Source organism: Montipora foliosa, chromosome 6 (genome assembly GCF_036669935.1).
Source record: "Montipora foliosa isolate CH-2021 chromosome 6, ASM3666993v2, whole genome shotgun sequence".
In the NCBI taxonomy this organism is placed as follows: Eukaryota; Metazoa; Cnidaria; class Anthozoa; order Scleractinia; family Acroporidae; genus Montipora; species Montipora foliosa.
This window is the reverse complement of record NC_090874.1, coordinates 32,459,519-32,474,518: the sequence shown is the minus strand read 5'-3', so window position 1 is coordinate 32,474,518 and position 15,000 is coordinate 32,459,519. Positions and strand designations below refer to the sequence as shown.

The 15,000-nt window shown below is 40.2% G+C and overlaps 1 protein-coding gene across 1 annotated transcript in view; it reads right to left on the bottom strand.

Annotated features, from left to right (window-relative positions):
• Positions 1 to 13,810, bottom strand: part of LOC138007146 (cytochrome P450 3A8-like) — a 16,386-nt gene extending 2,576 nt beyond the window's left edge. The window contains exons 1-11 of the mRNA XM_068853894.1: positions 13,673 to 13,810; positions 13,338 to 13,506; positions 11,577 to 11,673; positions 11,416 to 11,474; positions 9,739 to 9,835; positions 6,485 to 6,601; positions 5,755 to 5,843; positions 5,457 to 5,596; positions 3,490 to 3,617; positions 2,567 to 2,785; positions 1,688 to 1,776 (exon numbers count right to left, since the gene is read on the bottom strand). Of these exons, the coding sequence (XP_068709995.1) occupies positions 1,688 to 1,776; positions 2,567 to 2,785; positions 3,490 to 3,617; positions 5,457 to 5,596; positions 5,755 to 5,843; positions 6,485 to 6,601; positions 9,739 to 9,835; positions 11,416 to 11,474; positions 11,577 to 11,673; positions 13,338 to 13,426 (1,124 nt within the window). The 5' untranslated portion in view covers positions 13,427 to 13,506; positions 13,673 to 13,810. The remainder of the gene's footprint in view (positions 1 to 1,687; positions 1,777 to 2,566; positions 2,786 to 3,489; positions 3,618 to 5,456; positions 5,597 to 5,754; positions 5,844 to 6,484; positions 6,602 to 9,738; positions 9,836 to 11,415; positions 11,475 to 11,576; positions 11,674 to 13,337; positions 13,507 to 13,672) is intronic.
• Between the last annotated feature and the right edge of the window lie 1,190 nt (positions 13,811 to 15,000).

Here is a 15,000-nt window from a genome sequence, read left to right as displayed (position 1 = left end):
AAAGAATAATTACTTTCTCAAGAAATTTATGAGTCTCTGTCAATACAAATAGGACTTTTCACTTTTCTTCATTGAAGAAAATAAAGAAAAGCTTTACTGATCAAAGCAAACTGCCAGGAATGCTAACAGTTTTCAACTCGCACCAAGCTAAGTTTACCACTTTTCAAAGTATGCCTAGTGGGAATTTTTTTTGAAGGAGCTTTGTACTCGTTATGAATTGAATCTACAACGAGGAAACTTAGCAAGCGCATTCATACGTTTATTTAGTTTGAGTTCCTCCCAGGAAGGGAAGGAAGGGGCACAAAGTGTTGGTCCAAAAAATACTTCTGGAGATCTCCTTTCCAAGCGGCGACTCGAGATTAAAATAAGCTTTCGTTTTATTTCGTCTTTGTTTCTGATACCTTTAGTACAAAGTCAACAAATTTCCTCTTTCGATTTCGTAGAAACAAACATGTTCGATCGTTCTCGTCGGATTGCGCCATCAAGTGCAGGACTTGCGAATGACGCGTCATCCCCTTTTTTGGCGCGACACGCAAATGAAAACCTTGCAAGCGAGACAAGTCGATTCGCTCGCCAAAACATTTTCTCCTGGGATTCTCGCGAGGTCCACTTGTGGCAAGTCTACCTCGCCCGAATTACTGTCAAACTTGTTCACAGTTTTTAGATCCCTAAAATTGTTTATGTTCCCTTGTTCCCTGTGGGTGCGTGTTTTTTTTTGAAAATCCAAAAACAGATTTGTGATCTCAGATCAATCGATTTTTCAGCGTCAAAAAAAAAAAAAAAAAAAAAAAACGGAAAATCCGAAAAAGGGTTATTTTCCATGACAACGCAAACAAACAATCCCAGAGTTGCGCGCAACAAAAAAAAAATTAGCTGTTAACTGGTTTGTTTTGAAGAAATTCTTCAATGGAAATTCAACCACAAAAACATATCTGTGCGATCGATAAAAAGAAATGACGAAAATTATGCGTGCTAAGGTACAAATCGATTACAGAGGGTATTTTTGCAGTTTACTTTTTTAGCTCTAGGAAAGGTGCTAACAATGTTATTGCTGTCAACAAACTTTTAGTGTAATTTCTCGTGTGAAATTTGCAGGAAACCTTCACTATTTTCGACCTACTCGCGTCTTCGCTCGTACGGTAAATATGACGGGAGAAAAACATTGGGCGAAACTGTCATGTACGGTAGCTGTTGTGTATCATTTTTGCACGGAAAACCGCTTGTCAAAAATATTTTTTTTCAAATCCTTTCCCAAAAAACCGCTGAAGTGGTGAATCTCAAAAATCCGGATTTAGAATAGACCTCTTTAGCTTGTACATTTTGTTTTCCCATTTCAGACCACGTGATGTTACTCTAGGGAAAACTTTCTTTCAAATGTCGCCCTATGCACGTGAATATGTACGCATAACTTATGAAAAAACAAAAGGAAAACTCCCTTGAGAACATCACGTGGTCTGAAATGGGAAAACAAATTAGGACTGTTCCAATGTTCCCCAAAACCCCTGGAAGGGGCTCATTTTTTCTTTGACATCTGAGGGCTACCCTCTACGTGAGACTTGAATCGGACAGTTATCTTTTTTGGGTCTTTGGTGTTTAGCATACGTGGTAAGTGTCATAGGGGAATTCTTCGCCGAGCTTTCAACGTAATGAGTCAAAGTGATTAATTACAGCGTATATTAAAACTTACATAAATCCAGGAGGATACATTCTCAATGCTTCGTTTATAACCATGTCCAGATAATCCATTTTGTGAAGAACATCATATGAAGGTGGTTCCTGGAGACAAAAGAAAAATACGACGATAGATTGAGAATCTCTTTCTGAATTGCTACTTTCCTACCCCGGAACACGTAACTTGGTGCCAATACAAAAGAAAAACGTGGCTCAAATTTTGCATAATAATAGAGGCAAATTCCCAAACGACTTTTTCGCTATTGTTCTTTCCTTCAACATGGCCGCTGTGACGTCAGGTGCAATCAAAGAATACAACTTCGCGTTATTTGTATAACGACGCGTTAATTCCGTCGAAGCAAAAAGTGATTTTTTAGAATATACGAAGTTTCATGTATTACAACTGCAGGATAGAATGACATAAGCAGTTACAAATGAGAACCAAAAAATTCCACCACTTAACTTCCTCAACTAACTGCGAAATAAGTTAGAATAAGAGAATTTGGGTGCTTTTGTAACAAGCTGCCGTTTCCTGTTTCACGTATAAAGGTGATGCTACATCTCTCTCTTGTTACAGTTCTTCAGTTAGAGCGGTTTTCAATTGAGTGTCCTAAAACCAATAACAAAGTTACTGTAATTACTTCGACCAATCCCAGCTCTTGCAAACAGCGCAATGAGCCAATCCAAATTCGTAACAATTCCATGTAACTTGCTCAAAGCGCGGGAAAAATCGCCCGTGCAATTCGCGATTGGTTTTGGTCCTTCCTTTCCATTGGTTAATAAACTGACGGGAGATTTTTAAACCAATCACTAAGCGCAGCAAATGCAATCGCGTGATTACTTTCGACAGTCATTTGAAATCTGTCCTAACGTCACAAAGATATGAACGACATACGTCATCATCAGGCCACATCCGGTCGATCTCTTCTCTCAGTTTGTCCTGCACATGCGTATCAACAGCGAGACGATAACAGACAAATCCCAGAGTGGTGCTGGAAGTTTCATATCCGGCGAGAAGGAACACAAGAGTTTGAGCCTGGATGTCTTCAATGTCGATTTTTTCGCCTCCTGATTCTTCTTTTGCATCGAGCATCAACTGAAGCATGTCCTTCCTCTGCGTAAGAGAAAACACATCGTCAAAACAATTATTTTCAATGCCAGGTAAAAACCAGCAGGGCTGGCGCGGGGGAGAAAGCTCACTCCGCACATTATATAATGAAAAGGTTCCTTGTAATTATAAGTTTCGCTTTCTCCAACATCGAACATCGTTTTTACCCTCCGATATCGAACAGGTAAGCTTTTTAGCGCACAGAATTAGGAATTTTAGAATTAAGGTCGACTAATTAAGTCCAGCGTCTGTATCAAAAGGTCAGATTTCTTGGTCGACTATAATATAAATTGAGTTCAGTACACAAAACGTTCGGCGTCTGGACTTGACCAAAGACCCTAAATATGACGTGTTCTAAGAACGTTTGGGTGCAAAGGAAGGCTTTCCATCCAATTACAGGGGGTCCAGGGATGGTGCAGTGGTAAAAGAACTCGCCTCCCTGTGGCCCGGGTTCTCTACTCTGCACCGAGAGTTTTTTCTGCGGGTACTCCGGTTTTCCCCACTCCTCTAAAAACGAATATTTGAGTTGTTTGCGTTAATTTGTTGATTTCAGTTTATTGTGTCCTCAATTAGTGCTCCAGCGCTAGTCTAAGAACGACTAGACACGCAACGCTTTTCGACTAACAATTTACTTGGATGGACATAGCACACAGCTATCGATAGGGACTTTTAATAGGCTATACACCACACTGAGCAAGAGAAACGCTTACATGGGATTTGCTATGGCCGTTTAATTTGGTCCTTTCAGCAATAATATCAGACGCTACTTTCCCGATCCTCTCCAAGTTCAAGGCATCTGGGAAATACTTGAGCAGGCGGCTTGCAAATGGCAACAGTACTAACAAGAAAAATAACAACAACAAAAACGAGAACACGGCAATTGTTAGTAATCATCGTGTTTGTTGCAGAGTTTTGTCAAGAACAAAAATTGGTAATTGGAAAGAACAGTAATTGATAAGAAAACGATAATTAAATGAATACAGGCAGAGAATCCTCTAAGAAGACACAGGGATTAAAGTGTGAGAATACCACTCGGCAATTGAATAAATATGTCTTACACACAGTAAAGGTAAAGGTAAAGGTAAAGTCAATTTATTTAATATTTAACATTGGTAGTTCCTTCACTTACGAAACCGGTATCAATGGAGTTACCCCCCCCCCCCCTTTCCCTCCCTCCAGAAATGCACACGTAATTAGATGCACATCCAATTTTGACACCCAAAACGAAGTATCCTATGAAGGAGGCTCGAAATAGTTCCTCCTTTTTTCAAACAAATAAACATATTCTGTCCTTAGATACAGTTAGGGTAATCATATGGAGACGAATTTTGGCCAGGGTATTAAGCACCCATTGTGGTCTTTTTTGAAGAAACGGGACGGTGAAATTTTCCCATTCAGCGTTACCAGATAATGTTAGAAATATTCTCTAAAATATTTAAAATTCAACAACAACAATTTGTAGGCCAGTTTTTTGGAAAATCAGCTTTAATGAAATGTCTCTCTAACTTTTTTTTTCACCTACAAATTTATTCTTAAAAGAAAAACGTTTTAAATTAATCTAAGCTAACATGCAAAAAATGAATAAAATTCACCGTCCGGAAGCAGAGATATAAACGAGTAAAGTTGCAAAATCAGGAAAAATGAGGGGGTTAGAAGGTCAGCATTTACGCATGTGTCACCCGCTCATTCGAGTCCACGCGTTAGTCCGCGCGCGAGTGGAGCTACAGGTCAAACGGATTTGAGTCACTATTAAACCGTTTGTGTAGAATTTTCGTAGTTTTCGTGAATAGGAGATGTCTATTTATATTCCATGTATATAGGAATTAGGAGAAAGGTGAGCGAAATTAGCGGTATTTGTTTATTTCTGGTGACCCATTTGAATCATGAGCTGACGCAAGCAGCCTACGAATTGCGTGTGTGGCTTACGCGCGCGCGCTCAGCTGAAAACCCTTTGCTACCCATTTCAGGGACGGCGGAGTGTATTTTGTATTGGAGGGGGGGGGGGGGGGGGCGGATAACAACCAAGCGCCGGAGACGCTAACTTGTAGGGGGGTTCTGATAAAATCTTGAAGCTTGGAAATGCTACTGTTTTATGTTTTATGCGTTTTTTGATTACATTTTTTTTTTTTGCTTGAAATTTGGGAGGGGGGGGGGGGAGGGGAGGGGGCGATTTTGAGATCCTACTAAATATTTCTCAAAAGCAGAGTTGCAACCGCTGTGCGGAGGCAGTGTGGGGCCCACTGGTTAGGGCGCTTGCCTCGAGATCCGAGGATCCCGGGATCAAGACCCACTCAGACCACTCGTTGAATTTGTTCATAGTAGTCCCTGGTTCAACTCCTCAGCTGCACTTGTAAATAGCCAACTGGTTTGCCTCCGGCTAGTTAGGATTCTGAACAGTTGTTGTTGAATGTGATTTGTTCTGTTTTGTTGTGATTGTGTTTCATTGGCGCTGAAAAGCCCGTATGAGGAGTCGTCAATTAAGCATTTATTGTACTTTCTGAATTGGCTATTTTCACATTCCACAAAATACACTTGTTTGCCCCCCAAATCTTGCATAAACTATTGTTTTCAAATGCACTTGGGAATATGCAGTGTCCTAAGAGCATTTGAAAAAGTTGGGGGGCAAACAAATTGTACTATGGGGAATATGTGAAAATAGCGAATGAAAAAATCTTACGAAGGATTCCAACGATCTGTTTCGGAGCCAAAGCTCTTTTTGCGTGCTCAGTGATGGGATCGTTTTCAACAGTTTGTGTTTCTGCTTTGACTCCAAACGCTGTTGACAAAATAACGTCCATGGTAAGACCCTGAAGCCAACTGTGAAACAACAAAAAAGACAATTCAAAATACTGAAGAGCGCCACAACAGGCTTGCGCCAATTACTGTGGCCCTTTTTTTACCCTCCCAAGCATGATACACAACAAAAGACAGACCACAACACCGGGAACTACGTGCCCTAGTTTTAGTTTAAGTACCTGTGGAAATCGACAATTTCTCCTGTCTTGGAAATCCTGTCCGCTTTTTGTAATAATGTATCGATGGCTTCATTGATGAATGGCATCATCTAAAAACGAAAAATGGATCAGACATCTGTAATAGCTTTAGCTGACACTTGACTAACCTGTACTATGGACGGGCTCTTGATCTCGGAGTAGACATCCCATGCTTTATTGATATGTTCCACACTTTAAGGCTATGGGCAATGCCCTAATCAGGTGCACAGCGATTTTCGCCCGAGCGATGTACGTAGTTTTGATTTGCCGCGATGCGAAAACACAATCGTTGCGCATGGAAAGTTCCTCTTTCGCTACAGCCGGGGCTGATGCCACAGCAACAGCGATAACATGGCTTTTTTATCCCTATTTACTGGATTGCAAAATTTGAGCCCCGAGAGCATAAAACGGTTTTTAGAATCTAAAAAGGAAAACAGCAATACGTTGAGCTATAACTCTAACAGAAAGGGCATTTTCCTTGGACATTTTAACGAAACTACTCTGCAACGCTCAGCCCCAAGCTTTCACTTTTTACCACCAACTTTGCACGATTCGTTTTGTTTACTGAAAGAACAAGATGTGAGCGTCTTGTCTTATTATTTCACTTATTCGGTTTCGTTTCAACTTTTAGGTGAGCGTCACTTAACAAATGAAGTTAGCAGCTCCAAGAGAAGAGAATATTCCATGTTCCTACTATTGTAAGTACACTTGCCTGCTTAATTTTAGACGCACTGAAGGTGGGTGTTAAAGTGCTGCGTATATTTTTCCATTTCAGACCAGGTACGATAGTTAGCATTCGGTCATAAGGCTTCGGAATCTCTGCTAAGAGCTGAAATTCAATGAAAATAGAAAAGGAAGATTAGCGCTTTCATATCAACTGTACGTGGCATACGAGAATGAGAAAGGATCAAGATCATTTAACTTCTGTAGAAAATATAACTTTCTGTGCTTTATGAATCTTTTTCGTGATTCTTTCATATCATGCACCTTGTGCAAATTAAGCAAAGAACAGTTTTGAAGTAAAGACAGAAAACGAGCGATCTGATCCTCACTGGCGTCGCAAACAAAAGCGTAAACAATATACGCAAACTCATTTGCGTCTTGTGTCGCCAGTAAGGATCTGATCGCTCGTTTTCTGTCTTCTTCATCAAAACATCTCAATAGAACGAAAGACACTAAATAACAACAATTGAATGCATCTGCGTATGTAGCCTGCGTAGCGTGTTTTATGGCTGGATTATTTAAACACGTGGGAGTAAATCGATCGTTACTTCGTTGGGATTTCAAAATTACTAGTGCCCAATCCAGCAGCGGCCCACTCGCGAGATCCTGCGACAAATTAAAGATATATCCCGCAAACTACGCAGGCTACTGCGTCTACTGCTTGGCATTTTTATTCTTGCGTCGTTACGGACCAGAACTAAAAATCAATCACGGCCACCGCTATTTTGTTCAAATGCTCAGACGAGGGAAATCTGGAACGAGCGGTTTAATTGGTCACACAGCCACACGAAGCAAATGTTTTCACAAAACGCAAGCGAACGCAAGCACAAGCACAAGAACGTGGAAAAGGAAAAAAATTAATCATTGCGCTTGTGCTTGCGTTTACACAGTGAAATAAGCGCGCTTATGCTAAACCCTAGCCCTAACCCTAACCCGCTTGTGCTTGCGTCGCTTGTGAAAACCAGGCTTAATAAGGCGGCGACGTCGACAAAAACCTCACTTCAAAATACAACTTTGGACTATCGTAAGTCTTACGCGATTATTCCATCTCGTGCACGTCGCACAATTCACATGTACGTGAAATGCGAGCGGTTTCTGTGTAAAAATATACAGTGAAGGGTTTGCATTTGCCATAAAACGTTTCACGTCGTCTGTTATGCAGAGTGCCGCAAAACCATGAGCCATGAGCTACAATGAGTGTCGCTCGATCATTTATTTCAACCAATGATATTACTGTTTTGTGGTGTTGTCACCGCCGTGGTATTCGTCGTTTCTCAGACTCCCAATTAACCTTTTTTCACGTTGTTGTTTGAAAGAGACCGACAAAGAAATGTATTCAGATGCGTGCCACACATGGAGCACGACAATTCCTCGTTGATTGAACCAATCATCAATCAGATTGTTATGTGACGTTGCTATTTCCATGGTCGTTACGTAACGGGAGAGTTTCACGTCCCTGTGCATGGGCAAACTGTTACGTCAGTCCTTTTAATTCCATTGTTATTGAAACAATCGAAATCACTGATGCAGCAAAAGGAAACAATGCCATAAAAATGGAATTACTCATTTGAATCACTTTTGTAATCATTTCCTTTGTGGTATGAGCCTACTGCATGCGAATAGATAACTCGTGCGCATAGAATAAAATGTTCGACCCGTACAATAAATTCGAGGTCAAAACTAAATTTGATATAATTAAAAACATTTGTTTCCTGCTCCGGAAGCATAATAAAAGTTAAAAAAGTTTTACAAACTCGGAGCTAAAAGTTAAAACTTATGAAATATTTCGTCCGTTTTCAACCGGACTTCATCAGTCAATGATGTGAATTCGAGAGCAGAGCTCTGGACACCGCCCCCACCCCTCCAACTATGTGGTATCGATATGTGGATGACACGATGGCCAAGATTCACGAAAACGCCGTCGATTCCTTCTCAGAACATCTAAACTCCATTGACCAACATATCCAGTTCACTTCGGAACAAGAAAAGGATGGCAGGATTCCTTTCCTTGATACCTGTGTATCAAACCCGTCAATTCTCTAAGATCACAATTGGTACGTGTCAAGGACACAACTGTCAATCTCAAGAAATGCGGTACTGTGTACCAGATCCATTGTGAGAAGTGTAAGAAGGAGTACGTTGGCGAAACGGCCCGCTCTCTGGAAATCAGGGTAAAAGAACACCAATCAAGAAGTTCATCAGCTATTCACGAGCATTGTCGCCTGGAGGGCCACTCGGTGAACCCAAATAAGACAAAAGTACTATCAACCGAAGTTAACACCTTCAAACGCAGGATAAAAGAAGCTATTCAAATTAAACTTACGAAACTGGCGTTAAACAGAGACAATGGTTACGAATTAGCAGCCATCTATGACACAATTCTAACCCCCAAGAGGCGTTAAAAAACCTTTTTAAAATTCATCTTTTTAACATTCACATCATTGACTGATGAAGTCCGGTTGAAAACGGACGAAATATTTCATAAGTTTTAACTTTTAGCTCCGAGTTTGTAAAACTTTTTTAACTTTTATAAATTTGATATTTTCTGTGTAAACCCGCCTTAATCATTCGGTGTATTTGCTCTAATACTCTCTGTGATTAATGAACATCATCTGGTTCAGTGAGAAACCGTAAAATTTACAACTGCTAGCGCCAAAGCTTGGACATGCGCAAAACCGAAAAACTGTCCCTTTAAATTCGTTGCAGAGACTGTAGCCCTCTCGAAACCAGGGGCCCGTTTCTCGAAAGTCCCGAAACCTTTTCGGGCCAAAAAAGCCATTTGTGAACCTGCCAACCGCTTGGTCAGGAAAGCCGATCTTTTAACATGTTTTCAAGGTAACAAAAAGCAAACTGACTGTGAAGTTTGAGGACTTAAATTCCCTCCGTTCTTGAGATACAGACGGAATTGTAACACCCGAAAATGGCCCGTAAGGTTTCGGGACTTTCGAGAAACGGGCCCCAGGGCACCGATCTCCCAACACCTTTCCACATAGACACTGTGCGACGGTAAAGAGAGGGGCACGGAGTTTCTAGTATTGTGCTCCGATATATACGAGGCTAAAGTGACTGGTAAATTAAAGCTGTATGAGCCCTGAAAAAAAACACAACAATTCGACGACTTCAAATGAGCATCAAACGTCCTTCTCATTTTTCCCTGACCGGGAAATTCCTCTACTATCAGGGAACTTACCGGAGGAATCAAAAGAAAGATCAGCAACCATTACGTTAATAAAAGTAACGTACCTTCCGATCATGAAACTTTGGAAATTCTTTTACAAGGATCTCTTTGATCATTTCTGGATCAGCAACCATGAGAAAAGGTTCCCGGAAAAAGTAAATTCTAGAAAAAAAAGAATCCTTTATTTAATTATTGATTACTTTTCCTATTCATTTCGGGAAAAAATAAGTTAAACGCTACCTTAAATTAAATCACCAATAGCACTTCAGGAAAATACACTGCCTGGTTTTTAACTATATTATCAAGATTTATTGCCATAATTAAGTCCCACGTAAACGGATACAACAACTCTCATTGTTATAGAGCTGATTTTTTCCCCCAACAGCACGCGCTCTCATTGGTTACTTGGAGATCACACGACATCTAAAAATAAAACTGTTTCCCGCAAAAAGTCTCTGAGCGGACATCAGAGGGTAACAGTGCATTTTTACCCGCGAATGTTGATCGACGACCGCCGTTGCTGTTGCCGTTGCACGTTTTTCTTTTTGTGCTGTATAACAAATCACTTAATGACTGGTCCCTCGGGAAACAGTTAATTTTGTTTCCCTCGAATTTCAATGTTCGGCTGCGCCTCGGGGAAACATGAGAATGTCGAGAAACACGGGGAAATAGCATTAAACATCCCAAAACACTGATTTTAACAAAACAGCAATTACATGACAATGCTTAAAACGTCTGTGCGAAGTTTCCAGATGAAACGAACTTGAGTTTGTGGTTAAGTGATCAAATTATGTGAGTTTGAATTCATCCGGCCAATCATCAACAACATCTTGGGTTGCTTCAGCTCTCAGTCGACCTCGTTTTGCCTCCAATCAACTCAGCAGTAATTTCAATTGATCTTGAGGAATTTTAATTGCTCTTATATTAGCGAAGTCTGAGGAGAAATTGCAATAGCAATGGAATTGAAAGCCGTATTTTGACCTTGGCGCCAACTGAAAAATCAGTGAAGTTTCCGAACTTAGGCGGTAGAAAACGACACAATCCCCATTCTCCAGCTTCTCGAAAACTCTTCGTTGTCGAAATCTTGGATGTTTCCTATGTTAAAAGCACTGTAACCCTCGAACAGGCTGGGTCAAAGAATACCTTCGCAGCCAAAAAATATCATTTATGTCAGACCGATTTGTGCAGGCGAGTTTCTGATTGGTGGAGATTAACAATGGCTCACCTCACGTGTCCAGCCGTGATTTCGGGAGTGAGCGCTTGCTCATTTCCCGAAAAAGCGGCTGGTAATCGAACCTAACCGGCATCTAGACCGGTAATGTTTTGCGGTGAAAAAGTTGCAAACTGAAATGCAATAGTATTGAGTATTTTCTTCTACCAATATTCATTTATGGAAGTGCCAAAAAGCATGATGAGAAACAAATGTAAGGCGGACGAGCAAACTTTGGCAGAAATAAGTTCAGTTCATCGCCACTCATCGCCGTTCGCAAGCAAAATGTCAGTTAGTACAAACCAGTTACATTAAAGGAATTAAAGTGTTCTTGTTTGCCATATCATAAACATCTTATTAACCGAGGTCATTAGATTCTCCCATACAGACTGACTAAGCTCGGTTAATAAGAGCTAAATAAAACACTGCTGCTCGTTTTTTAAACATTACTTTATTATTCTTCAAACCTAAGTAGCAACAAAGCAGCGTAGGTAAATTACGCGATAGATGACCATGAATGATTGATACTTACCCAAAGACTTTACCATACTTCTTATACCATTCCACGTGAAGTTTTGGAAGATCGTTGGGCTGTTCAAAGAAATTAAAACAATTATTTGATTTCTCAAAAAGGCAACACAAAATTGGGAGTTATCAACAAGGCACGATCACTGAGACACAAATTAAATTTACCTTAAAAATCATACTTGCAGTATTTCCGAAAAAAGGGACAGTTTCTGGTCCAGGAATTCCAAGTTTCTTGAAGAAAGTGAATGGTGCTGTACAAGAACTAAAAAAAAAGAGAACCTTCACGTTTCAAATTGAAGTGTCGGCCAAACTCTGAACGATGGATGTACGAATGAGTAGAAGAGCGTGGATTATTAATGCACCTATCAATGTTAAGCCCCAGGGTGGGGCGTAGGGGGGCTACCTACGAGAAATTGACTCAGAGAGCCTTCCCCTGGGTGGGGATTTTGACATGTATGCATTGCCCCATGGTAGGGAATTTGACATGTCCGCTATCTTAGAACACCGAGAGAACCTGGAGATGAGTTATCCTCAACCTTGATGGGACTTCTCTTGTTTTCCTGATTTTTCTGGACACCGCGGTTGAAAGAAAGGTAAGCGAATCCGTCTTCAGGCGTGGATCCATACTGGTTTCCAACGTTTTACGGAAGTCGGTCAGAAACATGGGAAAGGGGACTTTGGAGAGTTAAAATCTAAAAAATTCCCGGGGGAGCATGCCTTCGGACCCCCCTAGAAACTATTTCATTGTTTTTGAAACCGGTCATTATTTTATCGTAAATCAGCCCCTAGTCTTGTCTTTTTGTAACTAAGTACCATCACTTCTATGAGTCCTTTCTGGAGTGTTTACAAGCACGGGAATGTTTCTTTCTACTTTTTTTCGTGATCGCTTTTTGTATATTTCTACATATTCATGAACTTTCCACTATAATCGTGCATGCTTGATTGATTCGAAAGCTGGTTAATATTGTTCATGTTGTTTTGCTAAATGTTAGGTTCTTGCAATTGTTCAGTACCGTGAGCAGCGGAAAGGTTTCGGGTTACAAGACAAATTTCCATCAGCTGTTAAAAGGAAATTTGAAATCGACAGTGAAGAACACTGGTGTTCGAAGAATGAGAATCTAATGAAAAAAAGTTACTCCAGGTCAGGAATGTGATGTTCCAAAGGTTCCTGGAGGTGGGGAAATTTGACAGTCTGTAGGTGCCCAGCGGTGGGAAATTTGACGCTATTGTAGCTTCCATGAAAATGTCAGCAATGATGTTCTGTGATCTTCTCAGGAAATTTTATGCAGGGGCACCCAACGTCAATTGTCGGAAAATATCTGTTCGGAAGACGATTTGAGATCTAGACTTTTCGGAACATTTGTTGTAAAATTCTTTGCTTGCCTGCCTGTCCTAGGATTTTCGAACACCTTAAACATGGCATAATTGCCCATTTTTAACGGATTTTTACCCTAAAAGGTCACCTAGAATTTTCGGGAGCCTTTTCCCTGGCTGAAATTTTCGAAAAGGTAAGTTTTGATCCCTATAATTTTCGCATCACTAGACTTTCAGCTAGGGAATCCGAATAGATGAAAAAATTTTAGGGGATAAAAATATGCCTATATCTGTCGTTTAAATACTAAAATACGTTTAACAATGCTATGTTTAAGTGGTTTTGAACTATATTCTCGTTGGGTGCCCCTGTTTTATATACGGTTTTACAAAAAGGACTCGGCTATGCGATATCATGAATAGGCAATAAAATGTACTCAGCGAACTTCTTTTCCAATGACACGCTTGTATGCATCATTTGCTTAAATTAGTTGAAACTTAAGAGAGACCGCAAGGCAATAACATTCTAAGTGAATAATTTTTTGCATATTGGAATCCGCGACTGCACTGGTAACATAAAGAGAAAAGGAATCAACTGTTTGGAATCGTACATACCGGTAAATTAGGAGAACCAGCAATCCAACCGTAATGGAGATCCAGTGATCGGCAGCAAAAGTTGTTATTGCTTGCAGAAAATCGGCCATTTTAACTGGTATTTCGGCCGGATCGTCTATATATTACTTAAGCTTGAAATATACGAAAGTCCTCTCCTCTACTTGCTCCTCTGATCCAAAAAGAAAAAAAATTCGTTAAATGATTTTCCTGAATTGTTAGAGTTCATATTTCAAGGTTGAAAGAGAAGGTAGCTTGATCATGAAAACCGAATACTGCAAGCTTGAGCAGAGGTAGAAAGAATTATTGCTTCTTTTAAAACCATTACATCCACTTACGTATCTAAACTTTCGGCCTCTCCTGTCTTCGGGGCCTCGCTGTACTGTTCCAACTAAGACTATTGCATATACTGTTTATATAGCTGAGCGAGCGAAAATTTGAATATGCAATGAGCTGTCATGTTTTTATTTAGTATCATACGTATGGAAGGTACACGTAGGCTGCGTGACATGTCACGAAGGAGTTAATTTATGGCGAAAAAACGTTTCGTTTCCTTATTTGTCAAATTGAAACGAGGAATCTGAAAAACAATTATCGGCAGCCTTTTTATAAAAGAAATGGTAACACGCGAGTAAAAATTCCTTTTCATGCCCTACGTATCTGAAGAAAGAACTTTTTTGATCTCTTAAAGTATCAGGAAATTATGTCACGCTTTGATTATAGATGATGTAATTTCCTAAAGCACGTAAACAAAACATCACGCAAAGCTTTACTATAAATGGCAATCATTTAACACTTTAAAGTGAATTTCGTTTGCATTTAATTTGCTTAGCAAAAATAGCCTAAAAATAATAGACTTAGTAACGGATGAGCTAGCGAAAAGTGGCTCATAGGTTGTAGTTACATCAGATTTAAAGCTCTCGGACGAAGGCTGATCTTGTGTGTGTGTTTTATTTTTCTTTTTGACAAAACATTATTGCCAGTAGATACTCTGTATACAAGTAAATTTCGGTAATTGTCAGCGACTTTGTCAGCTTCAGTATCATGATGAATGGGTTTATTGGCACTGGAGAGCCAGGAGCTCGATTCCTGGAGCCTATACTGGCTAAAGGTGTACTGTGCTCGCTTTACGTAGAGCCTTCGATCGTCTTTCTTAACGTTCCCTGTCCCACACTGAACTCATCTATCTTCCTATCTCTCTATGGAGCAGTATCTTTGGGCAGACCCACTTTGTTTAGATTAGCCTCTAAGTCAATTAAGACCCCCAATAAACACGCGAGTCATCGTTTACATCACGTGCAAAGAAATAACCAGCCTAGTTGTGATAAGCTTCTTATGAAGCCTGTTACACCAAACAGTCAAAGCAACTAGTTATTTCAGATCAGTTCTACTACGTACGTGAGCATTTGCAACGATATTGAAACAAAGTTCTAACTGCACTCTTTTGATAATGCCCTCATCAACAATATCCTTCGAAGTGCTCACTGCAGAGCATTTGAACCGCGCCTGTTACAGCGCGTTACTGCCCGTTAGAGATGAGATCGAGCATATGAAGATTTTGAACCCTATTAAATCTTAAAAGTACAAATTTCCCCTTTTTGAACTCGAGAATTCGCGAAGGGCAAGGCAATGAACAAGTCATGGCAGTTAGTGGGGCAAAGTTAAT